The sequence below is a fragment of the Hylaeus volcanicus genome, chromosome 2 (genome assembly GCF_026283585.1).
Source record: "Hylaeus volcanicus isolate JK05 chromosome 2, UHH_iyHylVolc1.0_haploid, whole genome shotgun sequence".
In the NCBI taxonomy this organism is placed as follows: Eukaryota; Metazoa; Arthropoda; class Insecta; order Hymenoptera; family Colletidae; genus Hylaeus; species Hylaeus volcanicus.
The window spans coordinates 23,945,123-23,972,964 of record NC_071977.1 but is presented as its reverse complement, the minus strand read 5'-3'; the positions used below and the strand labels follow the sequence as shown (position 1 = coordinate 23,972,964).

The 27,842-nt window shown below is 44.3% G+C and overlaps 1 protein-coding gene across 2 annotated transcripts in view; it reads left to right on the top strand.

Annotated features, from left to right (window-relative positions):
• Positions 1–27,458, top strand: part of LOC128872919 (discoidin domain-containing receptor 2-like) — a 138,611-nt gene extending 111,153 nt beyond the window's left edge. For both annotated transcript variants that reach the window (XM_054116106.1, XM_054116105.1), the window contains 7 exons: positions 1,345–1,450; positions 6,608–6,839; positions 16,012–16,467; positions 21,303–21,510; positions 22,278–22,829; positions 23,119–23,216; positions 23,720–27,458. In XM_054116106.1, the coding sequence (XP_053972081.1) occupies positions 1,345–1,450; positions 6,608–6,839; positions 16,012–16,467; positions 21,303–21,510; positions 22,278–22,829; positions 23,119–23,216; positions 23,720–23,887 (1,820 nt within the window). In that variant the 3' untranslated portion in view covers positions 23,888–27,458. The remainder of the gene's footprint in view (positions 1–1,344; positions 1,451–6,607; positions 6,840–16,011; positions 16,468–21,302; positions 21,511–22,277; positions 22,830–23,118; positions 23,217–23,719) is intronic.
• Positions 27,459–27,842: the final 384 nt, after the last annotated feature.

Here is a 27,842-nt window from a genome sequence, read left to right as displayed (position 1 = left end):
CAAGGCCCACTTGTCTTGCCATGGAAAGCCCTTTTCTCCTTTGTTTCCTCCCTTGTTCTGCTTCTCTTCTTTCACTTTTCTTTGTCACGAGGTCAAGACAGATTTTACGCCACGCCTGAAACGAAGATAATTCTATATTCAAGAACATGTTGGGGTAATGAAACAGAGGATTAAAGTACGAACAATAAAATGTCTGAATCTCAGTGTTTTCAACCCAATAACTCAGCTGTTGCCTTAAATATTCCAAATGCATATAGGAAAGAATGTAATAACCTTACTGTCGAGATGAAATATAGTATTTGGCGATGGTATGGCTGTTTTAAAACGCTGCGCGACGTCGGCGTCGAGACGGCTCGCGTGTTTCACGATCGTACGAGAAGCCGAGGAGCCGCAGACGTGTAATTTCGGAGCGTCGAAAATGTTTCTCTCGCCTCGGACTCGCGATTGGAAAGCGTTTCTCGGTATCGCAATTATCGCGGGGCAGCAACACACCGACGAAAAAGTACGACGTATCCGAGGCCATAATCGCGAGTCGTTGGGAACTGCGTGTTGGGAGGAAGCGGCGTTCGAGACGTGTAATGAAAGCTCGATGAACCGTAATCCGCGTCCCGCCGAAAATAACGACGAGGACTCGCGGTAGTATCCGACCTGGATCGTTGGATGGTTCTGTTGGCATATGCAACACATGTGGCAACATATACTGTTTCGAATGGTATGCAAAGGAGCAGGGAAACGGTTAGACCTGTTTGACCTATGTTTTTATGGTGCTTTCCCAACTCCTCGACGGGGCAGAAGGACGCAGGAAGGGTCCGGTCGAGGCGGTATGAAACTCGTATCCTGACATATGGTTATAGTTTTCCTAAATTGTTGCCCTTTTAACACATACAGTAGCCCATCGCTACATTTAGTACATTAAATAAATATCGCTATACATGAAAATGAATTCTCTTACTTATAATAGTATTTTCTACTGCGCCACAGCAGACAACACTCATTACGATGCCCCCAATCTTTAATTACCTACAAAAAGAAACGTAATATTGGATAACCATTCGAGCGTTAAGAGACCAAAGTACACTCTATCGAACTGTGTTGGTACTTATTAATTCTCTTGTTACTGTAAAATATTAATGAGGTTCCGTGTTTGAATTTATTTTAATATACCCCTCGCAGCTCCGTGTTCGTTCTTTCCGAAAGGTTATCGCAACGCTGGGTTATAATTAGCGTTACAATTGCGGCGAACAATCGAAACGTACGAATCGTAATCACGCTCCTCGCGAGCAAAAGAGAGCGCTGAACGAATATAGACGTATATATAATCAAAGCAATTTCCTTTGTTTGCAGCACAATGCATCGCACCCCTGGGGATGGAATCTGGTGTGATTCCCGATGCAGACATCACAGCGAGCTCGAGTTTCGATAGCGGAAACGTCGGGCCACATCACGGACGGTGAGTGAATTATCGTGTATTACCGTCTCGTTTATGGAGCGCATTATGCAGATGCGATGCAATACGCATTCGGAAATATGATAAAATTAACCCCTTTGTGAGAACCGCGGTGCAGAGATCCAATTTCCCGAAATCAGCGCGCTTCGTTAAGCGACCTATTCGGGGATAAATTGAAACGTTCTCTCGAAAAGGACTCTGCGAACTCCGTCCAAAGAACCCGCCCAACTTTTTCCTAGATCGTTAAAAATGTTACGAAACGTTGAAATCCTTTTAATTAGTACTTGAACTTCTCTTCAATTTTTTAATTATTCCGAGGCGTGCGAATTCCTGAAAATTTCACGTCAAGCTCATTTTAATTCTATAATTTTTTCAGATTATTTCAAACTTTTTTCATACGTCACCCCTGCTCGTCTGATGAAATTATTATCGACATCCTGGGTCATGAAATTTGACTACAAGTTATAATTTCTGTATGTTAAACGCAGTAACAATGGCCACAAGAGCTTTTTATATCAAAATCATGATTACGCCTCTGAAATATTTCTATTTCCAATCACTTTTTATTTTACAATATATTAGAGTGCAGTGTCTACGAATTCTCAACAAGAATTTCGGAGTACAGTGTGCTCCTAAGAAGCAAAAATGGTCTCCGTTTGGCCATGGATCGTTAATTTGAGTAACGAGATACTAATAGGTTTCTGTATCGGAATATATTTATCACTGACGAATAACGTCTCCGTCGAGAAAAGATTTGTCAGCATATCGATTGGTGGACATTTTAAAAAGCGGCGGGAGATTGATGCGGGTGCAATTGTGCGGTGGTGATCGACGACGGAAAAAAGAAAACCCCGAATCCTGATGTGCGATAACGTTTCTGACTCCGAATGCTTTCTACGGCTTTAAACGGATGATCCTCTTCCTGTCCGTCATCCTGTCCACGGCCGAGATAGCTCACGATCGGGACCCAAGCGGTCACCGTATTAATCACCGACTACTAAACTGCACGTCTAATTCGGCCTTCAAGCCGCAATGAGGATTAATGACGCGGGATGTCCCGCATGCGGAGCCATTTGTATCGAACGTTCCGAAGCTCTTAAGCATCGTTAACGTGACCTCCGCGTATTCCTTTGATTATACGTGCCAGCTAATTACCATTTCAGAAAGAGAAATCTAGCCAAGTAGTGTACCCAAATAAGATCTTCCAAATCGGACCACCCATGGCGTCGACGACCACACGCTCGCGAATCGTTTAATCGCGACATTTCGCTCGAGTGGATTTTTAAATTCCTCGATAACGTCGCCCGAAATAGTTGTATAGTCGTCGTGAAGAATATCTTTGCGGATACATTAGCATTCGAATGTCTTGGAACCGCTGTCTTTATGGTCCTTGACACGGTGCTAAGAGGAATAGTAATTACTTTGTTTTGGTAATCAAATTTTGAGAGATTTATTGCGAACTTTCAGTGATGTTCTTATTCAAAGAAGATTCTCGAAAAAAAAAATGAATATTCATAATAACTAAATCACGAGTACCACTGTCTTCATCTTTAAATTGTTGTGGTAACTTTGTTTAATATCCAGGATGACATTTACGAACTCCCGAGGTGCCAGCGGGTGGTCCCAGTCTTTTGAACGCCACTGTAGGTGAATGCAGAATTTACCGAAACGCTAAGAAGGCCTACCCGTGTTTATGGCCCGAGGGGGCTTCCCTGATAGAGGGTGTTAATGTCTGAATGGTAATTGAAGTTTTAACGCGTAAGAAGCTATCGCGATATTTTTCTTCTAGCTACGATATAAAAGCAAGGAAAGCCTTTTCGATGCAACGCCGATAACGTCGCTTGTGAACTCTTTACCAGTAGACCGTCTAGACCTTCTTCAACGGTATTTCCATGGCTTCCTGATACTGCGGGCTTCCCGGTGAATACCCTATTTACCCCATACGACTCCGTTTACCCTAAAATACGCGCATCTAACTCGTATTACGTGTTCTCCACGCTTTTCGAGGTAGCTTCGACAAAGACACCCTTGAGGAACCAATATCTCCTTGGCCAGTATTCTACCATGAATTTTCCAGTTTCGAGGAAACACCCTTAGAAATTCTGCATGGGAAATAATTTTATTTGGTATGCTGATACCTGAGATAGAAACGTACTTAAAATATAGGTAGTTACACAGGTAGTTCATTTTATTTTTAAATGAAAATTTACAGTCAGTCTCTTAAGTATTCGTACCTTTCATGTCGATAGAAGAAATTTATCTAAATTGGATGATAGGTTTCATGTTTACAAATAAATATTTCATTATTAATACACGCATGTGCGAAGTTTACTCGTGTACATATTTAGAATGAAACATTGATCTGGAAACATCAAATCTATCATTTAAATTAGACAAATTTCTTGAATAGACATAGAGGGTACGAATACTCATGGGACTGAGTGTATACATATAGATTCCACCACATCTTGCATACAATAAAAAACGAACTTCGCAATATCTAAAAAATTCACTTAGTCGTTAGCCAATTTCAGCGACTCGGAGAGCACGCGAAGGAGATCACCGGCACGCACGGGCCATAAAAATAAATCCCGCGTTCCTCCGACGCTCCAGCAACAGCGTCGTTTGTCTTCGCGCGTCCACTGGTCGCGTGTTGCTCGAGCCCGGTCGCTCCTGGTCCAAGCCCCGGCACCTTCACGGAAGAACATTTTCATCAAACGACTCCTGGGTGCACCGGGTCACAAAAGAACCGGGTCCCTTACCCCTGTCGCCGGCGGCAACAAATCATCTCCGTCCGGACGGTTCCCCGCGTCTGAGGAGGCGTAGCTCACGGAGTGACTCCCTTCGTTCGCGTTCGACAAACCATTCCTCTCGATAATCGGCCTCTTCGTCGTCGCTGGGATCTTGCTTTCGGCGATTCCGCCGACGTAGCAGCTTGCAGCCTGAAGTCGGCGTAATCGTCCGTTCCCGAGATTTATCGCGGTGCAGGGTGGCGCGCGCGCTCGCGGAATGTCTTTGATGCCCTGGACTGTATCAAAGTGGCAGCCAAGGCAGTTCGAGCTCTCTTAATGGGCTATGAGTTATGGTCTTTCGCTGGGCTGAATATCCCTCTCAGTCTCACTTCGTCCTCCTATTTACCTTTCTCACCGATTCCCCCCTTTTCTTCTTCGGTTCGCTTTCATCCCTGCTTTCCGTTCTTTACCCGCTCGGAAGACGACCTCTGGATCGAGGAGGCTCGCTCCGGGGACGCTTTGCTCGACCGCTTTTACTACCCTCCGACGTCAAAGGTACACTTAAAATTCTGACGCTTTAGAGGCCGGTACCTCACCTCTTTATTGCGACGACGAACCTCGACGTCGTACTTCTTGGGTGTCATGTGTGTAAAACTGTTTCAAGGTTTTCAAATTGTATGCGTTGTGAGTCGAGCAAAGTAAAGGGATGTGGTTGGGTTGTTCAGCCGAAAATTTAGTATGTTTGTACCAGCACTGTCAAGTGAAAGATGTTGGAACACTCTGGTTGGATGCCTCTTCATAAATGCATTGGTAAATTAAGAAGTACACGTTAGCAGTCACCCGTGTCATCTTTATATTTCAAAGTAAAGTGGCGCGTTAGTAATCGATCGTTAAAGAAAATGTGCCGAGGGAAACGTGTACGAATAGTAACCCTATTCATCCAAGCAGCACGCGTACGTGCGGGCGACTGGCTCGCTGTAAAACATTTATAAGCAGAGGTACCGGTTAATGAGGAACTGAAATGGTAATGAGCACCGAGAGTGAGCTGTCAAACGAGCCAATGAAGCGATTAGATTCGACGTGATTCCCTTTCTTTCCCGGGTTTTCTACTCGATCCGTGGAATCCGTGCCGACATTCCTCGGTGTTTTTCGCGGCAATCGCGACCAAGGGGAGGGTGCTTTTTAATGCTATAGACGAGTCCGCGAAAGGTATGCGCGAATACAATTATTAGCCAGCTCGAAGTGGCTTCCCCGTGCGTCGTTCTCGCGGCGGTGCCGGCGCTCATCTTTAATTCATGCCATCCGGTGGCTCGATCGATAAATTATAATTTCACCCCGTATAGCCCCGACGAGGTGACGGTTACCCATCAGCCGCCAGGAGGATCACGTATTTATACGATTTCCTTTCTGCGACGATGTAACATTTCCGATTATACCCTCATCCTTTTCGCTTTCGTCTTATCCGAAGATTTTTATCGGCACGTCAATCGCCGCGTCTGCATACGAGGAGGAAAAACATCATGAAAATTTATCAAGTCTCATGCCCGCTGATTCATGGTACTCGCATGGTTTGGTCGAATGGATTGAGAAAGCTATTCGACACTTTTGCTAATATTTCTATGTAAAACTATGAGTATGAGCGAGTTTACATTTAAAGTATAATAGAAGACAGAGAGAAATCTCTGGTGATTTTTAGGTCCTCTTGTGCAGGGTGTCTAGGCACTGGTGGCACAAGAGATTATTTTACTGTTTGGACATGGTTATTTTACTGTAAGTCCCATAAGTATTCGTACCTTCTATGTTTGTTGAAGTAGTTTGTCTAAATTAAATGATAGATTTGATGTTTTCAAATAAATGTTTCATTATGGATATATACATGAACAGGCTTTACACATGTATATATATTTATAATAAAAATTGATTTGAAAACATCAAGCTTGACATTAATTTAGATCAATTTCTTGAATAGATATGGAGTGCGCGAATACTTACGTGATTGAGTGTATATTTGAAAAAACGAACGAAAACTGTAGAATATCGTTTTTTTCATATGGAGCTTCGTAGTCGAGAAAATCGAACATGAAAAGATTGAGAATCCGCGTGCTACCGGAATTCACTCGTCTGGCGTGTCTGACTATGGCTCGCCGTTTCTACTTATTTTGCTATCCACGACTATCGATGCGTCTTGGTGGATAATTGGACGTTCCTTTTGTATTGTGGCCTCATTCTAGGAAATTAAAATTAAAATTCTCCGGAATTCCGAAAAAATACCAGTTTATCCCGGAGTTCGCAGTCGGTTCCCTATGAACGATTCACAGTTACAGTTTTCCGGGGCGATGAGTCGGCAGAACGCTTTTCGTTGAGAGATCGAGGCTGGGGAGGAAAAAATAAAAGACGGTAAATCGAGAGTAAATATTTATTCTTGCAGGCTGAGGCAAGAGAGCCACGGAGGAGCCTGGTGCCCGAAGCAGCAGATCACGACGGAGCCACGCGAGTGGCTGGAAATCGATCTTCACACGGTCCACATGATCACCGCCACAGGCACTCAAGGCCGGTTTGGTAACGGCCAAGGTGTCGAATATTCGGAAGCTTACATGCTGGAGTATTGGAGACCGAAGCTGGGAAAGTGGGTCCGATACAGGGACGTGAGGGGCGAGGAAGTGAGTACATTTCAAAGGCGTCGCGATGCTTACTTCTAAGAGGTAGCAATTGCCCTTTTTATTACGCGTGAAAACTACGTCGTTGGTGCTTCCAATGCAAACAACGAAAATAAATGAATAAAACGAATGATCGCTTGCTTTTGCTTTCTTTTCTGTTTTCCTTTGTTCTATAAACCTTGTAAATTGTCAAAGTTTGTATACTTGGTACGAATAAGATTCTCGATCGGACTGAAAGCGAATAAATTCACGTTAAGTTAGGCGAAGTGCACGGCGAAACAGTTATTGGCTCAAAGGAAACAGAGGAGGTGATGTACGGCAGGAAGGAGTACGTTACTCGAGACATATTTGTTATTTCGGAAAACATGAGAATCTTATTGGTCTCTCCGTGCCTGTACCCAGATACTATGTACGTGACTTCTTTCTCTTTCGATACAGGTCAATCTGTCTTCTCCCAAATGTAATGAGATTGCAAAAATAGTAGTACTATTTCACAACTGTTTCATACGTTAAGAACAAAGTTACTCGGCTTGAACGTACTAATGCGACTATATGAAAATAATTCTTTGCCAGAACCGCTTACAAATAAAAGGTTATCGAGTAACAATGGAAAATTTCAGCATTAATTAAGAACCCGCGCCAGGAGCGAGGGCGGCCGCGTAAATCCTGCATAAAACCTCTCTAAAATAGGGAATCAGCGAACAAAGGAATACGCGTACAGGAACGTGAAACGGCGCACACGTGTTCGGAAACGGGCGGAAAATTTCACGGGCGTCGGCACAATTTCTTCCTTACCTTTTTCCTGTAATTTATCAACGAACGTATGAACACGACAAAAGAAACATCGAGTATGATAAATGCTCGGGGCACGAGCGTCGTTCGATGAGGGCTCGGTCGCAATCGATACACGTGTTTGGGCGTTAGCGTTTCTGAATAGCGAGCTACCGGGTCCTTCGAGTTATCACTCGATTGGGATCGAATTGTGACAACTCGAGATACAATAGTTGTAGCTACTCGAGAGACGAGATGTTTAACATTACGAGGAACAATATTTGTAACAGCTTGAGAGACAAGACTTCCAACTGCTCGAGGAACTATATCTGCAACAGTTTGAGGGCCATTACCGCGGCCAGGACCAGAGGGGCGCATAATTCAATTCAATTAACCAGTCACAACAATTCACAGGGACGAGAGATCGGCTCGAAGGCTAGGTGTAAGCGGAATTGCGCGGTTAAATTTAGTCACGGGGCGATACGCATAAAACGAGCCAGCGCGTGGATTATTGAGAATGATTTGTTGCGGTGTCCGCAAGTCTGCGGGCCGAGCGCGGGCTAGCAACTAAACCGTGACGTTAACAAGACGTAAATCTCGGACGTAATACACTAACGCTCAAAAGTGGTCCGCAGCGGTCGATGTAATTTACTAGAATAGATCGGTCACCGTGAACCTACGACATTAATTAGCAACACCCAACAATGGGGGCTGGCTTGCCCCTCATTTATTTCGTTGGGAAAATATACAGTAGAATGCAAAAGTAGCCACTCTCGAAATGAATGCTTTGTTGCTTTAATTAGTATTAAATCCACCTAATTAAATTTTAAGTACGTTTAACCCTCCACTGCGCCGGTTCTCTAATTCGATCAAACAAATTGATACCGTAAATGTGTATTAGTATCGATTTTTTAACGTTTCTGCCTAATAGTGCAAGTCTTACCTCATGAAGCACTTCACTCATATTTGTCGGACTCATTTTTATTCTTCCTATGCTTATCTACATAGCGCTATTTTCAAATTCGAAGTGTTATAATCGAGCCCAATTTCTTGTTAGGATTCCTGGATACTTTTGCACCCAACTGTATATCTTCCACCGCATTACTTTCGCAAGAATCCTGTAAACTCAGCGGTCGAGATCCAGTCTGACGTCGACGAATGAACTGTCCTCGACACGTAGTACGCGTCGCCGAAGGGCTCTTGTCACTTTGCGATACCTATTATCGCGCACAGCCACGTGGAACGCAGCGTAAATCATTTTGATTTAACGACGATAGTCGCGGTCGCGAGGCGAACAGTTTTGTCCGCTTTCGCATAAATACGACGCGTCGTTTGGCTCAAAGTGAGGCTCCGCGATTCTCGAAACAAGTGAAAATCGCAGGTGGGTGTACGGTCGCAACGGCGCGTTTCCATTGAATTTTTAACACTTCGCGATATTCCCACTCCTCGGAGGCGACACAAAGGTAAATGTAAATCATCTTGACTGGCTGGCATTGTTTTCGTTTTCCGTTACCTTATGATTTTCGCTGTAGGAAAGGCGAAAGCTGGGGAAACGGAGAACTGAGTAGGCAGATCTCTATGAAAACGTGATATTTCTTCTGGATAACGAAGCAAATAATTCTGTCGCATTGGTAACTTTATATTACAGCTACTTTTCCTTTGAAAAATTAGTTAGCTTCGCAGTGTATTTCGCACTCGAGGTCAGGAATTTCATTCTAATTCAAGGATATTTGATTCAATAATTTATACTGTTGTTTGGTCGATGGATAATCTATTTAAAATTAATAATCTTTCACTTCTTTCGTTTCGAATCCACGAGTGGGCTCTGCAGTTAAGTTAAAAACAATCTCGTCTCCGTGGCATTGTTTTCAGTTTTGCATCACCTTGTGATTTTCAGGGGTAAAAGCGAGATGGACGGAAATATGTGGGTAGACTTCTATGGAAGTTCCACTGTTTCGCGATATTTGTTCTGAAGAGCGACGGGGGAACCAATATAAGTCGTTTCGCTCCGCCGACAATAACATTATTTTCGAGCCGCGTATTTTTATTTTATTTCCTGCGAGAACGCGAGGCGGACGTTTTTACTCCGAGGGAACGATCGTGATTCCAAGGGAACGGAACGCGGGGGAAAAAGAGGGCGAAAAAAGGAGAAGGAAGAAGAAGGTGAACGTCCAGTCGACGAGGTGGATTTCCTTGGAAGTTAGTACGTAGAGAGGGTGCTTCGAGCTTATTTGTATAGGAGGGTGGATCAATAAAACGAGGGAAGGGAAAGTCGTCGCGTGCACGCGGGTCAGACGATTTCGACTCACCTACATAGGCGTACCTGGGGTGAATAGAAACCGAGGTCGTTCGAACCTCAGACAGCGCATCCCACGAAGGTCGAACTCGACGAAATTTCACCTCCCTTCTTTGACCGCGTCTCCCATTTGCATACCGTCGCGGAATAACCTTCACCTCGTGTACGATTACTTCGCGAACGCGCTATACCTCGAATATTCTCAACAATAGTCGCAGGGAACGTCTCGGATTATGGCAGGTTTACATGCAGGACGACGTTACGACTATGCTGCGAGTATTCCAGGGGGTGTCGCATTTTGATCAAGCCGTGTAAATATTGTTGCAACGCGATAAACGCCGACTCTACCTGCCTGGAAACATAAAAGCTCTGAGAATCAACATAGAGACTGAGACTGGTCACGAATTTTGTTAAATCGTGGAGGAAGTACTGCACGGATTCTAGGTTAAAGTTCGATTATTTCCTTCAAATTTAGAAATGCTCGCGTGTAGAAATATGTTGAAGAAATTATGGTAAACATAACGTACCCGTATACAGCATAAATAATTATGCAGATTTAAAAGAGCAAACGGTAGAAAGTAGAAAAGGTATTCTTAAGTAGAAAAGGTGGTTCCGGACGGACGGACGGTTGGAACTGACCAGGTAACAAGGTACGGCAACAGAACTTGCACTTCTAAGTACCTGGCTATCTAACAGTCATAAAAAGGCCAGGGAGGCTGAAAATAACGGTTATCCTAAATATATATCGGGTGTAGAATTTTCAGAAACATATGAAATTGTTAGCTTACTTCAGCAAAATATATGTGCAGTACGATACAACACAAGTGTCATTTGAAAGTGAGTCCATCGCTCATCGTAGGTGTTAGAGACAACTCGCTCATCTTTTGAATTTTACCTTAATTGAACTATTCATCAAGGTAAGGAACGATTCGTTTCGAATTAAAATTGATAAACAGACACAGGTTTCTGCCCACGATATTTAAATTTTGTCCAATGTTCGATTATCGATGTAAGTCTGTATTAATCGGTCACGGTCGTAGCTTAAGATTAGTGATAAATTACGGGTACCAAAATGGTGGCAGCCTCCCGTCGATTTCTGGCTCGGTTTAATCTCGTCCATAAAGTATACTAATTAAATACACGATATTGTACGCCGCGAGCCACGAAACCGGTCGAAAAAAGTGAAAGGAAATCGAGTCTCGTTAATGGATGACGAACATCATTCGTGGTAGCGTGCTGGCTGGGAAAAAGTTGTCGGCCGTCGCTCGTTACTCTTGGACAGAGGCGCATATCGGAAGAAAATTAAAAAAAACTGCGACTCAAGACCTTCGACGATATCAATTTATTTTCGTACTTCCACATGAAAGAATATGAACGTTCAAAAAGTGGGTGTTTCAGAAGGGTGTGAAGGTTATTGCGCCACTGGTCCTGCATCTCCACTGAAAAGATACAAGTTCGAACGAATCTGGCCACCCAAAATACCTGGTCGGGGACTCCCGGGCGGGGATAAATCTGCAGAAATACGTGTCTCGTTCCACCCGCTGCGCGGACCATGCTGTTCCTCGCTTAATTACACAACGACACTCGGCTTATCCGACGTATAATCTCTCCTAACAGCTCGGGCTGGACCAGACGACGTCGGTGGTACCATGCCGTGCGGTTGTCAACGACCGGCGTTTACAGTCCGTTCGAATGAACCGCGGAGGAAACCAGGAATAAAAAAGGAACAGAATCGCGGGAAGCGTCTAATATTTTTAAGCAGCCGTATTTGGTGCGACGAAAACACGCGCGCGGACATAATTTATCTCGCTGATCCCTCGTGCTGACCTCGCGGTCTAGCCGAGTTAATCGTTTCCATAAACTATCTCCTCCTCTGGTATTTCCGCTAACATTCGACGAGCCTTGCGTATGTTTAGCAGCCGACGACAACTGGTTCTGTTTTTTTGCATCGGTTGGAAGAAGTTTAATCCTCGTAAATATGAGATTTGAAGCGCTTTATTAGGAAAATGCATAAATTAAAGCAGGATGAAGTCTTAATGGGGTTAGGGAACAAAAAGACACGTTTGCGATCGGATTTTTCGCGGCAACTTGCTGGTTGTGAAGATTATGTTTGCCCTCGGGGCTGGGTTATTAAGTACACTGAGGAGGAGTTATGACATGGTTGGTGCAAATCATACGGGATAATTCGTGATAATATCACGACTTTTACTATAAATAAGAAGGCGGAAATTGAGTCAATAGAGGGAAGACTGATAATATAACATCGGTATTGCGATAACTGTATTTGTTACATAAATAACCTCATCAGACATGCAAATATGCTTCATCAACAACACCGTCGAATAATGTTCTTTTTTTTTTTTAAAGAATACTTGAATATTATAATGATATAAATGAATAAACTTAGAAATGTCAATAATTCATCTACACTTTCAGTCATCAATCCACAGAATCTCTGAATTACTAAATTAAATTCACCCACAAAAATTTGGTTTGACATAGGTCAAACCAAATTAGGTCCCCCTTAATCCCCAGAGAATCCCCGATGAATCGACTGTGGCCGATCGTGGAGGTCGACGAACCTCTTTCGCGAACACATGACGCATCGGGAAATACGCGCGTCTACACTTCGGACCACCCGTTGCGTAAATATCCGTCTAATTAAATCGTCAGACGGCTTATCCGTCACGATCTTTCCTCGACGACACGAGGCCATCAACGACGGCTTCTGTTCTGTAGGAAGCCGCCGCTTCGCGGACTATTCGGGATCGAGACGCACAGAAACATTAACATAAAATGGGCGTTGGTGGCGCGCCACGCCCTGCCAGGACTTCTTCGACCCGTTGCACGAATTTTATTCGCTACGAAAAGTGACGAAAAGTACCGGTGACGCACTCAAGAAAGTGCCCGTTAGTAATTGCACTCTGTCTGCTACGAATATCTCTTTTTAAAGGTGGATAAATGTCGTCCAACGATATATCGATGAGGTTGATTTAAAGCTGGTTGAGATGTTCGATAACGAGGAGAATGCACCTGATTGAGAATTCGGTACTCTTTGAGCTCCTCTAATTTTGTAATGCAATGCACATTTTTCGTCAAAAGCTCTTTTTTCGCCCAAGTGGATTATAATGAATTTTTACATTTAACGTGTCCCAGCTCTTGTAGCTCATCAATCTTTTTTCTGTGTACGTGTCTTATTTATACAAATGATTGAAAAAGTTCTGAGTCAGTGTTAAAGAGAACTTAAAAAGAACATAAAAATAAAGTTATAAGAATTCCTCTAATAAAGTTTCGTAAAACTGTCGAAAAAAGAATAAAGTTTTATAGGTTTCCTTAGCACGCCCGCCGAAATACCGCTGTTCAGGATGATTATTAAGGAACACGGTCGTTCTGACCGCGACGGAACGTGAAAAAGTTTTTTCGACTCGAGATCGCGGCGTCGTTTCCCAGTCGGAACGCGTGGGTGTGGAGATAAATATCGAGATTACTTATTTTTCTTGGTGGACGAGTCGACGGCTCGTAAATGCCGCTGTATTTTCGCCCTCTCGTTCTCCCTTTTGCCGCGCCGACGACGAGTTTTCTCGGAATGAGCTGAAAATTTGCGGAATCCTATCGCGGTTCATTGGAAACGATTACGCGGGCGTTATTAACAAGCGGATTTTTCAATTGCTTTCAATTGCAGAGGATGGCGGCGAAAGGTTTATTGCCCGGCGTGATTCATAGATCCTTGTCGTCTAACGTACTTCCTTTATTCTTGGAATCGAAAGGAAACGTTGCTTGAGAATGTTGTGTGATTTTAAAAGAGAGGAAGGTATGAATGAGAATCTTCATATCTGAACGGATTTTCATTTTTTTCTGCAGTAAAAGTTGAATTCTTGTATCTATTTAATTGTTTGGTTTATTAAAGTACGCGAACTTGAGAATTTGTTCTGCAAATTATATAGTCAAATTCGAAACACTGAATTTTTTCTAATATAATTGAACAAGGATCTTACGAGTACGAATAAGACGAACAGATCTTAAAATAAGGTCTCAAGACTCGAATTAAGGGGAATGCGATGTCTGATCCTAATATCTAAACCAATACACCTCCGCAACTCATTTCTCCGGAGAACTTCTGTCCCAATTAAATTCAATCTCGAGATGCATAAATTCAACTTACGTAGGACTTCCTATTTCTCCGTATCCTTATTTGCTGGTAGGTTCGCAGTTTGCGTTGCAATTTATTCTGATTTTCTGCCAACGTCACCGAAATTTCAACGCCGCGGAAGGTCTCCTTTTTCCACGGCCCGTTCGAGTAGACTTCTTTCAGGACTGTTTCGTTCGCGGGCATATTTCAGCCTCTTAACGAGCGTTTCGCCCAGCGGATCGTCGGCGCGCTCATTAAACTCTTGTAACGAAGTAGGAACGAGACACAGTTGTCTACGATACGACGCGCAGCGAAATTTCACACGTGTCGGCTCATTGTATTTCACCGTTGGCCCCAACCTGCCCCGCGCCGCAGTCGTTTCGATGTGCTAAACATCAGGTAGAGGCGTCGCGGCGGGAATAACGAGCGCAAATAAAACGGTGTCAGCTACTGGTCCCAATTACCAGGACTACCCCGCCGCAGAACGTGCCTGTTCCACCGGACCGCCGACGACGATCATCTTTTAATCGGATTTCCTTAACGCGATCATGGCTCTGGCTACCAACTAAAAGAGTCTACTTGTTGTGAAAAAGCTGCGCGACGCCAGTAAACAGGGCTACGGGGGAAGAACTGGATATTACAGCGCGTGGAATTCACTTCATCCTAATTGACTCTGGAAAAGAAACTTGGGAGGTATGATCACGAATGTCTGATCGTAATCGGTTGTACGTGATTTGATAACTTGTTTATCAGTAACGTTAAAAAGTAATTTGAGAATGTCACTTCGATACTTTTTAATGTGTGCTTGGTACCCTAGGATAGTATATAGAATCTCTCACCTAAGTATTCCATCTTATCACTTAATTCTGATGGTATAAAAAAATACCAGAAACAAAATAAAATATAAAAGGTAGCATCCCTTCTAGAAAAAAAAACCTGTCGATTCACCTAACGAGGATTAAGAACTAACCGGATGGAACATTTTACATACAAGTAACGTCTACGTTCGGCATCCCGAATGGCGACGCTCGGAATGGTTAATTATTGTCACTGCCAATGAATTCCTAAGGGAGAAAACGTGAAATGTTTTCACGAGCGTTATTAGGATTCGTCGAGGCATTCCACGGTGCAGCGATTTCTCGTTTCACGCGTTCCCGGATAGAACAACGCGCGTTCTATTCCGTCGGCGGTGCGCGAGCCCGAAGGTCGAAACGCGTGTATCGCGAAGGAGGATCGAGAATTTCTCGGACGGCGTCGTCGAGGGTCGTCCCTTCGAAACAAAGGACCTCTTATTTTCCACTTACGAGCCTGACAGCGCCTCTCGACTCCGCCTCGAGATTCTCACGTATGGCCGGTTACGTGACCGTGGTTATCGCGTTCGTGATCCCGACAGGTGTATACGCGCTATTTGAATGTTCATTATTGATGCGATCGATGGTTTATGGCATTTTAATGATACGCCTTGAGAGCCATTCGTCTCTTTCGGCCAAAGTTCGTACAGCTATATATTCTAAACAATTTGGACAGCTAAATTGGACGAAATTGGACGGGGAGTGGTTTATTCTAATCGCTGCAGATTCATAGACCGTTACACACACCCGTTTTTTTTTTTCATCAATGTGGTAGGAAAATAGCCAAACAGATATTACACGTTGGTGAATATTCCTGACAACAGTTCAGTCATTTAAGAGTGGAATTAATTTGTAATAATATTACAATCTTTATCAAATTATAAATGGGAATAGCAAGTACCACGTAGACAAATTATATTTCTCCCTCTGCAATTTCATTATACGTTCAAAAAAGACTGACTGATTTCCACCCAGAAGACTTAAACGACTCTAGTCTCTAATAATAAAATAGTTTTACGGATAATGTATCAAGCCCGTCGAAGATTAAAGTCGTCCCTAGCGTATCAAGCGTTTCACTTTCAAACTGAATGCATAATTAATAATTTTCTCGTTAATTATTCGTTGCAGGTGATCAAGGGGAACACGAACACCTACCTGGAGTCGAAGCACGAATTGGAGCCGCCGATGTGGGCGAGCAAGGTCCGTTTCCTGCCGTACAGCTACCATCGGCGAACCGTTTGCATGCGCGTGGAACTGTACGGTTGCCCTTGGAACGACGGAATCGTGTCGTACTCGATGCCACAGGGCGACAAACGCGGCAATTGGGAGTTCTTCGACGCTACTTACGACGGATACTGGGACGGCCAGCTTCTACGTGGCCTGGGACAACTGACGGATGGCAAGATCGGGCCGGATAACTTCAAGATGGGTTATTACGATTACGACAGGGGTCAGGGCTGGGTCGGCTGGAGAAACGACACCAGGTCCGGTCATCCGCTCGAGATCAAGTTCGAGTTCGACCACGTCAGAGAGTTCTCCGCTGTGCACATTTACTGCAACAACCAGTTCACCAAAGATGTTCAGGTGAGTCTCAGAAACATTCGTTATATTCTATCTCGTGGCGTGGGTCGTGAATTCTTTGGATTTTTATTAAATGCGAATTGACCATGCGAATGTATTTTAAAAATACAGATCCACAGTGCTCAAGCTATGGTTAAATTATGTATGTTAAGTAGCTCTGCTTTAGTTAGTTGTGAGGTCTTCTTCACGATAGATTTAACCCTTTGCACTCCGAATTATATTTCAATGTTATCAGCAGCTCCCAACGTTTTCAAGTGTTTTATTTAAAATTTACTTTAACCAAAAAAAAGGCAATTTAAATAAATAAAGGCGGAAACAAATTCACTTAAATATCAGTTTTATTCTCACTTTTGTTGTATTTCGTAATTTTCATATGTATAATATCTCTTGAAACAATTGCCTTCACTATTGATTTGGACACGAAAGACTGTCGAGTGAGACTCGACAAAGGAGTTCCTGAGATAAAAACTGATGTCGAGTCACAGCCGACATCGGAGTGCAAAGGGTTGAATTCGGCAATTACCCCCAAGTTTGACGCGTAACCTGCAGCTAAGTCGATTTCGCGTCGTGATTCGGAAGGTAGGGCAAAAGGAAGAGACAGGAAAACCTGGTACGAGAAACCAGAGCCTTCCCCAACGTTTGCGGGTCGTGATCTCCGTATCCCCACGAACAGACCCTCTAGCAGATTTTTGGCCCGGAGAACAGTCACGTAGCTACGTTCAACAACATGCAGCCCTGAAGTCACGCTCGATGTCTGTTAGCTTCCACTAGTGGTGCCTCCAGATCCCGTAATACATGCTCCCTACCTATTATTCCGTCAACCGCATAAATTCGTCAACCTCGTCGGTTCACGGTTCATCAAGCACTCTAAAGACATATTCTGTTCTTGAAAACTGGGAATATTACTTATTACGAACGTAGAAAGAAGAAAGTGCATTTTAGAAAGAAGCATCAAAATTTCAACTCTTCGGGGTTAAATTAATTTGCACTCGGTTCGCGACTTCAACTCTGTCGTTCGATTTCCATGGAACGGTTGGTGGCTTGCTATCGGTTACCAATGGTTCGACGATGGAATTTCCATCCCGTAATCTCCTTGGCAGCGATCTCCGCGAATACAAGCCCCGATCCGCGTTATTTTCAAATTTCCTCCATGATCGTTCAGCGAATATCCGTGAAAATGCGCGAAAAAATTGTAGATAGACGCGCGCACGACAGGGAGGAAATTGGAAGAGCCCGCGGCGGTGGCTCGCCAACGTGGAGCTACGATACAAAAAACGAGTGGGGAAAAAAAAGAGGAGAGAATGAAGATAGCGAGGGAAAAAAATGGGCGAGCCGCGGGGTAAGGGGTGCGGCAAGGGGAGGAAAAACGACGAGAAATATGGATATATAAAGTGAAAAAATGCGAGACAGACAGTCGTGGCGAAATGCGCGCGAAGATCTCACCGTCAGCCTTTAATCCGGGCTTGGAGAAGGACGAAAAGAAACCTGGAGGGTTGGAACGACGGTGTACGCCATGAAATCTAGTTTCCACGTCGGAGTCAAGGTCGGACGTAGGATGGGTAACGAGGCGCAACAACGGTTAGCCCCTGGGTTTCGTGTGGAACGGATGAAAAGAGAAAGAGGAAACGAGGCGCGGGATTTTACAGGGTGGCAACAACAGAGGTGGTTGTGGTGGTTGTGCCACTGACGCAGGGTGTTGGCCGTTCTGTGAAAATTTTCCGGCCCCGCGTGCTTCCGGCCACGAATTTCTATATAATGGCCTCGCCCCCGCTATCAAGATTTATTTCAATGGAACCCCTCATTACCCTGGACAGAAATCTGTTCCATAATCGAGCAGCCGAAGGGACCTCGAAACAACAAACAATCGAGGGGGAGCGCACGCTGCTTTTGGGAAATGAAATTTTAACGTTTCGTCAGGTCTGAGGAACTCGAGTGTCATCGTCTTTTAGATCGATGAAGAGTTCGAGGAAAATTGAAGGGTTGTGTACGTATATCGCCAACTCCGAATTCTATTTCAATTTCGTTACCAGCAACTCCCAACGCTTTTTAGTGTTTTATTTAAAATTTACTTTAACTAAAAAATAAGAGAAGAAACAAATTCATTTAAATACCAGTTTTATTCTCGCTTTTGTTGTATTTTGTAATTTTCAAGTGTATGATATCTATTGGAACAATTTCCTTTACTATTGATCGACAGTCGAGTGGGAGTTGACAAAAAAGCTCCTGAGATAAAAACTGATGTCGAGTCACACTCGACATAGGAATGGAAGGGGTTAATCAACAAATAAAAGGATGACGAATCCTTTAGTCGTTCTGTCGGATGATAAGATTGTAAACGGAGATGTACATAGACATCTCTCAGAGACCCTCGCCAAAATATTCAATAATTCCTAATAAATGAAACAGGAAGACGTCGCGTTTTTAAGCCCCACGCTAAAACGAGAGTCGACAGGGAAGTGGTTGAAGTCAGACAGTTAAAGTGGTCGTAGACAGACAGGCATCCGAGAGACGGGAAGATGGAATGGCTCCCGAGTTCGCCTCTTTTTTCCTCGCGTTCCACGAAGAATCGCGAAGTCGCGCGTCGTCAGAAGGAGAATGGAAGTTTTCCGGGGGCGACGTCGCCTCATGCGCGAATCTATATAATAGGCCTCGAAACACTCTCCTTACCGGTATCAAGATTTATTTGAATGGAGCGCCTCATTACCCAGCTCGAGGCTCGATTGTGTCGGCTCGCGACCGGGCAAGATGGGGGGTAGGTGGCGAAGGCAAGGGCAGCAGAAACGACGGCTGCATCGGCTCGGGGGTTAGGCCGAGAAGGAGGGAAGATTCGTCGCAGGACGGGGAAGGTAACGTCGAAGAGCATGAGAAACGGTCTGCAGTGTTGTTCTTTCTCTATCTCTCCGGTACGCACAATGGTGGCGAGCAACGAGCCGAAGGAGCAGATACGCCACGTATTCAAATACAATACCGACAGTCTGGCAAGTCGGCAGTCTATGGGTGAGGTATGGGGAACAAGCAAAGGGGTGAGGTGGGTAGGTGGTAGCAACCACCCCTAAACGTCCCCTTCTATTAACAAGCGCCCGCTCGCGCGGATAGGACACGTCTTCTGAAAGACAGCACTTCAAAGCATCGCCAGTTTCGCTCCTCGTCTCCTCCTACCCCTCCGAAACAGGCTTCGCGGCCGCCACTTCGTCTTCTTCGGCTTCCTCATACTCCCGGGCCGTCGGTCGGCGACGAGCTCCAGAAGGCTCCGACGGTGCTACCTTGAAAATCCATACGCGTCGTCGTTGCGTTCGTCTTTGGGGGCTAAGGGAGTTAGATAATCTCAGCTTTGTAATCTCCGTTTCCAAGCCCTTCGCGCTATTCTCCTGCCTATATCCCACTTTCTCCCTCACCCTCTGTTCGCGTCTTTCCAGCTCGCGTACGCGCTGGTGCGTCAACCTCTACGGCTTTCCGCCTGGCATTCTACGCGCGCAACTATCTTACGCTTTCCTGGAGTGGAATTAGCATTCCGCGCGTCGCCGCCTCCTGGAAACGCAGCCGCGGGAGGCTAGCAATTATCGAACTCGTCGATGTCAACCCACGGTTGCCTCTAGAAAGTTGCTCGTTATTATCCGCGATAAATAGCTGCGAGTATTTGTGCAAGAGAAATTGAGGGAATATGGTGATATCGGTTGGTAAATACTCCGCTGTTCTTGAAGCGGGCACTGTCGCTTGAGATAGTCGTCATCTTGGTCTCTAATTTCTGTTTTTCTCCAGGTTATATTTCTTTTTTAATTGTTCCATCTAAAACAAAGCGGAATATACCGAGAATAACACCACGAGATAGAGCACTATGAAATAGAGACGTCTACGTCGAAGCATTTTTAGATGTCAGGTCGTTAAACATGGTTTTTATTGGGAAAATGCAGTTTTAGATATGGTTCCGGATACAAAACCATACGAGATAGACCCTAACGTATAAAATTCCAAATGGGGAGAACCTAAAGTAGAATTAGCATTCCACGCGCTTGGGGGGCTTGGAGACGCAGCCGCGGGAGGGCTGACAATTATCGGAGTTGTCGATGTCAACCCACTGTCGCCTCTATAAAGTTGCACGTTATATCCGTATTAAATAGCCGAGGTGTATTTGTGGAAGAGAAATTGCTGGATATATTAATATCCGGTACGCTCCTCGACGGAACGCCGCGGCTCCCATGAGCTCTAAGCGTGCACCGTAAGATGCTGATTTATACATATAATTAATGTTGAATATTAGCCGCTATATCATGTTTAGTGTACACAATGAGAAGCTTAATTTTACTGTCTGAAATAACCTTTGCCGCGCCACGTTCCACGTATCCTCCTAACGACGTGTTTTACGTTTACACGCTCCGCTAGCCGCGGTTCAGAACGTACCCTCGGGCGTATAAAATAATTCCACCCATTTGTCAATTGCGTAAACGCGAAAAGTCATGCGAAAAGGGTCGCAAAACTCGCGACTAATGTTCTCCTATAGCTCAGCCTTGTCTAGCTGTTTTTACGTGCTTTTGTGCTCCGCTCCGACTTTGTATTTGCGTTGGGCGCCCGTAAGCGGTTTGCTTCGCAAAAAAGCTGAAGAATTTAAGCGTGTAACTCTTCGATCCTTATGGTGATACGAGCACTTTATTTTTGGAAACCTGTCATGCCTTCGTGTACCTATCCTCTTGGGAAGTTAATCTTCGTCGCTGTTTCAAATCACCTGCAACGATTACAACAAAGTAGCCACGTATAGTGATTCGAGCCTGAAGGTAGCCATAAGAAACATCTCTATCGGTTAGCAACGCAAAGAATAACAAGTGACCCTTTTCTGCCAACAGGTGTTCTCCGAAGCGAGTATAATGTTCAGCGTCGGTGGTCGCTACTACACCGGCGACCCGATCGTGTACTCGTACATGGAGGACAGGATCTTCGAGCACTCGAGGAACATCTCGATCAAGCTGCACCATCGCATCGGCAAGTTCGTCAAGCTGAGACTGAGCTTTGCCTCTCGTTGGATCATGATCAGCGAGGTCACCTTCGACTCTGGTATGTACAGGGTAATTAGGAGTTAGAATCTTCAATGTTTGACATAATAAATAAGACTTCATGATCGAAAGATTTTGCATATACAGTTAGTCTCATAAGTATTTGTACCACCTATTGAAGATATATGTCTGAATTAAGTTTGATGTTTTCAAATAAATGTTCCATTATAACTATATACATGTGTAAGGCTTATTCATGTACTTATTTATAATGAAAAATTAGTTTGAAAACATCACACCTGTCACTTAATTTAGACAAATTTCTTCGATGGATATAAAGGGTACGAATACTTATGGTACTGGCTGTACTAGTGGTATGTCACTTGAAATTAATGGACACCTCGAACAGAGGGTGCACGAGAATGTTACGTTACTTGTGTAGGAGTCTAAACGAAAAATAAGGCATGGGGATTCGAATCCACGATCCTCGGATCCACAGTCGACCGCTTTACCTACGCGACCAATCCCGTACCCTACGTTTCGTGTTCTTGTTTGACTCCTTATTGTTGGGTATGGGAGGCGCGGACACTACACTTGGTTAAAGTACAAAACTCCCTATCTAAAGGTTAACAAGATTACTACTTCCGTTGAATTTTATTCCTCTTGAAAAAGTAATTCCAAAGGCAAATAATTAACGCAACTCGTTGAATCAAAGAACAATTCGAACTCATCCTGTTATCAACTAATCATGATCAGTGGGCCGTATCGCGCAGTTGTCCTTAATCTCAAGCCCGAGATCACGAGAGAATCGTCGATTCTCTGTTGCAGACGTCGCTCACGGCAACTTCACCCCGGAAGCGCCCCCCACGACCGAGGCGCCGAGATTCCGGGATCCAATCTCGGCGCGTGACAATCCACTTCAGGCCGAAGTGCCAGTGGCGAAGCAGGACGATCCGACTTACATGGCCGTGATCATCGGGGTCCTGACGGCTGTGATCCTCCTATTGGCCGTCGCGATCTTCCTGATCGTCTCGCGGCACAGACAACGAAAGAACTTCGCCAGCCCCTTGGGCGCCAAGAGCGCCATTCCTTCTAGCAATCATCAGCACCTGTCCCCAGAGTCTGCGTACGGCACCACGGAGAAGGACCCTTCGTTGATGACCTACAGAGTCGAGGATCTCGACGATCGGTACGCGGGAACCAAGTTGACGACGCTGCCCCGCGATCTAAACGATCGTCTGCTGGGCGACGTTCGATTGGACGAATACCAGGAACCCTTCCACGAGAACAAGTACCGGGAACCGCCTCACGCCGCTTATTACGGTTATAGTACCGTGGTTATAGACAACAAGGACCTTCACGACAACGTCGAGCAGTCTGGTGAGTGCGTGATCGATTGCTGGGAATCCCCTTGACGCTTCTAGAGACGGTAGTTTAACTCCAAGCGTTTGGCTTTCAACGAAGTCTTCGCGTGGTTGAGTGGTTTTATGCTTGGCTTGATTTAAGAAATTAGCGTGTTAGCGTCGACGAGAAGCAGTAATAATATCCAACCCTTGAGGAGTTGGGTTGATAACTTCACAAGGGTTACCTAAAGTAACGACCAATTTTTCGCTGTTTTACTGACCATGAGGGATAGATATGTAGAACGTGGAATTCACTTTGTTCGCAGATGCCACTTACGATTACGCAGTACCAATGCCCGTGCCTAGTGTAAGTAGCGACCAGGACAGCGTATTCTCGAAGTCTTCATCAAGGGGTAGCGCGAAAGTGAGTATCCACGAATGCGTGGAAACCAAGTAGACTAATTTAAAGCGCATCGCAGACAATAGTGAACGTCTCAAAACCTTAAGTTTCGAATTCAATTTCAACTTGCTAAATATATGAGCAACATATGAATTTTCATTGCGCAAATCGATTAACTCCATAAAACAAAGGGTTGAGAAATGCGATGAAATAGCCTCCGAAATAAATTATTTATTATTCAATGGCCACAAAAATGTTGTCGTTTAATAGTGTTAACCTTTCTTATTCGGGAAAGTCATTATAAATATAAAAAGTCATGATTGTACCAAGTGTTTTGACAATTAAATTTAAGATTTTTCAAAAAGTGGAATTAATCGATTTGTGTAGCGAACGGCTCATAAATACTTAATTTTTATGTAGAGTTACAGAGTTTAGTACCCGGGATAATATTCTGTGGCGCATCCTAACGTCTACCACTTTAAAAGTAACCTGAAATTTCATTTCTGTGTCGTCTGTGGTTGCATCAGGCGTGCTTGCAGAGCTTTTTCCCTCCGCCGCCGCCTCCCATGAGCGCGCCACCCCCACGAGGTTCCAGCAATCTGACGTACTCGAATCCTCCAAGCCCGGAGCCAGTCTGCGAGCGCGATCGCAGAGGAAGCAAACGTCGCGAACACTCGTTGCACAGATACGCGTAAGGATCTCAGCAACCTGCAGAGCGCACGCCGCTGGATCAAAGGTACGACAGAACATCGTACTTGACGTAGAGAGATCACGCGGTTGATCCAACCCTTCAGCATCCACGGGGTCCCTCATAAATCATCGCGCGTTCCCACTCCATTCTATCAGACCACGGGAGTTCTCAGCGTCCGCATCGAGTCACGATTTCGATTTGTACATAATCAAGCTCTAATCATCGAATAAGCTTGGAACGATCGGTTCCACGCGTTCTTTACGAATCCGCAAAAGTAGCTGTGGATGCTGAAGACGTAGCGATAACGTACGCGCTGTTAGCGTCGACACGAAAAAGAAGAGAAGAAAACGACACGGGAGATCGAATCGACTGCAGGCGAGTTGTAAACTGCTTGGAAATTTCAGGGCACACTGATCAGAGGCGAGGGACATTCTCTGATAACGAACGAAAGATCAGCGCACTTCTGACTCCTTCGTGCCTGTATCTTGATGTAAACCAGTTTCACACAATTCGTACTAAAATTGTGCGTGAAATTGTGTGCTTCTTAAAGAATTATAATTGCATTTCTTACGAATTTGCTTTCCAAACAGACTGATTGAATATTTAAAAAATATAATCACTGCAGCAATGCACGAGCACAAAGGAGTCGATGCGTTCTCCATGCTGAATTACATTTCACGTTGAACGAATGAAAGCTTATCTGCGTAAGTGTCCCAGCGAATGAACGCTGAGAATGAATCATTATGCAGAGTTTTCATTCATCCTTCGTCCGAATCCGACACTGCCCGTCTCTGCAACCAAATTAACCGAGAGTTCAATGGAGCCTCGACGCAGTCGATTTCATTGCGATCTTTCTCGACGAGCACTGCCATTGGCGCACTTTCTGACCATACTATATACCCATAAGTAGGTGTACCTCGAGTCTCGTGCTCGAGAGGACTTAACCTACTTCCCGTAGGTAGGCGAACGTGTAACCGGAGTTGTAACTACAATTGGCATATCAGTTTAACGACAACGCGCGATAGCTGCGACGGCTCTTCTGGAAATTCGATTCTCGAAGCGTTCGCGAAGCCAACTGCGATCCTTGTTATCGACTCTTCGCAATCTTTTGCTACTATTAACTATTTTCTGCCATTTCTAAGGAGCACGGGGTGGACGCTTCCGCAAACGAGGAAATTAGTCCGCAAAATTTACATAAAATGAACACTCATATACGTTGCCTGCAAGAAAATTTCTCTAATTACCTCGTTTACTTATAATAGACGTTGAAACCACAAAAAGTGTTCGTATGGTTTACGGAAAAGGGCATGCAACTTTCTCCTTTTATTCGACTTGCAGCCTTCATTTGAAAGCAAAATACTGTATGGTAATAACGCGAGCACCCTGTACATCTTTCACTGCTTTTTCCCCCGAGATACGTGAAAAAGTTATTTCAACTCTCTCTTAAATTCCAAGCTACGGGTGAGTTACAGGTTTCTCGAGCTCCGCCCCGGAGGATCCGCCTAAAAAAAGAGTCATATTTTTCGTTGATACAACGCACAGACAGTCGCACGTACACGCGTGCACATAGACATCCAAACAGTGCTCGCGTGCTGCGAACGTTTTTCCGCTCGGTGCAACATTTCTTCCGCGCCGCGTGACCGCGCCGACAAAAAGCAAACGCAGCTTCGTTAGCGCGGAGTTCCGCGAAGGAATTGTCATTCGCGGTTCTTTTCGCGTTTCCGCGTTCCGTCGCTGCGGAAAAATGCGCCGTGCGCGATAAGGTAACCGCGGGCACCGACCAGAGATAGGCAAAGTTTTAGTCGATCCGTAAATAACGAATAAAACGTGGAGCAATCTATTCTTCCGACCTACCAGTTCAATTTTTAGCTGTTCATTGTGAAATATTGGTAACGGATATACGTTTTATTCATTATTGGAACGAGTGATGAGTGAAAGCGATATGCAGTAACTCATTCGAAACGTTCTTTCAATCGAATTGAATTCGTGTTTGTTCATTGTGAAGTATTTTATTGTATAATGGATTAAATTGAAATTTTTATTTAACGAGTCACAGATAGATGCTCTTTTAATCGGATGATAAATAACTTGTGAAACCTGTTTGTATTTATTTGTGATTCATTTCCAATTGAACACTTCAATTTTTAATTATTCAGTCCAGGATGCTATATTCTATAATTCGAATTCTAACTTCATTTTCACTTGAATAGAAATCTTCTATCTTGATCAGAGTCTTGACCATTTCTGGCACCAATCATCAACCGCGGATTTCCAGAAGCAGTTCCGCGGGTTTAACGGTTTTGTCTGTTCGACGCGCATGAGCTACCGGATCGAGCTCGCTATCGATCCGCGAATGAGACGAACGATAAAATTGAACGAAACGAAATGAACAAATGAAACAGCTTTTTTTAATAAGAATGGTTCACGTTTAACTAAAATTGTGGGAAGCGTCGATCGCTGGATCGCCGTCGATTACTGGCACGTTTATCCTAATTGCCGTTAATTGGCGTCTTGATGGGCGGACGTTTCGAGTTTGGTGGCGTGTTCCGAACGTCAGTCTATCGTCGCGAGCCAAGCGTGAAAAAGAAAAGAAACTGACGCGTGATCGGCGGTGCTGGTATCGAGCGTTCCCGTGTAGAAAAAGTTGGAGTCTAAAAGATTCGCGAGGAGGACGAACGTGAACTTTAGCGAGCTTCGATCCAGCTTCACACAAGACTGACGTCAAGTAAATAATTGAGTATCCCGAGCGTGCAGACTGCGTACACTATGCGCACGCGTGCACGTATTCGTCGTATTATTTATTATTGCAGCATATAGCGCCCCTAACGAATCTTTAATTTATATACATATATACATACACGCGTATATATGCGATATACACGAGAAGAAATATATATATATATAAATATAAATAGATATATATACGAAAAAAATTGGTAAGACGTAATATCGGCGGATTTTAAGCATATAATAACGATATATACATATATATATATCGTATAAGCCCGACTTTATTTCTCTATTCACTTACCGACATCGCCTTCATGCAACGAGGAAAATCGAGAGATTAACCGACGTAAGGAATCGACAATACAGGGATGAGACAACAATAATGAAATACTTGTGTACGTAAAAGCGGGAAAATTGTTGCGAGGAGTAAGTAAATAAATCGTGTACGGCGCGAACGAAGGAAAAACCGACCACATTGTGATATATTAAGAAAATTAATAATAATAAAGTAAAGCGAGAGGAACGGGAACCAGCTCGACAGCGACGAGCGAACGGGTGAACCGTAGACTTTCGTTGAACTTCTCGTGAAGAACGTGTTCCCTGTATATTCCGTTCGCCATGCTTAAGCGACAATCTATTATACGGTAACTCCTAGCAAGTTGTAACTCGCGAGGGAAAGAGACGAAACTTTATACCATTCACAAACACTGATTTATTTTGCTGAAATGTTTTTCTTTCGATCCAGATACTATAAATAACGCGTGAACTGGACTGCGCAACTTTAGCGATACTTTTTGATCGATTATAAGAAAAATATACGCAAGTTCAAGAACTCATAACTTCTTTTGCAGGAGCTACCGTGCCTAGCATCCATCGTTCCGATCCCACGAAAAGTATCTCCAGGCTATGATTCGGTTCGTTTAATTTCCTCGAAAGTCTAGAACCGTTCCAGGAAAAGTTCCTCCAGCGCACTACGGGTACCCGTTCCTCGTCGAACAGGAGGAAACCACGCGTAGCATCTACAACGATCGGAACTTAACTATGTATATTTAGTGTTTAATCGTCGATATCGTCGCCACCGTAGAATGTTAAAGTAAACCGTAAGAGTGACAGCTTCGAGTGCTTCGAGTGTAAATATAACCGTTAGGGACCTCGTGACACGTACACATACTCTCTCACACACACACACACACACACACCTTTCAAGCGCCTTAAGTTGGGGGGCACCG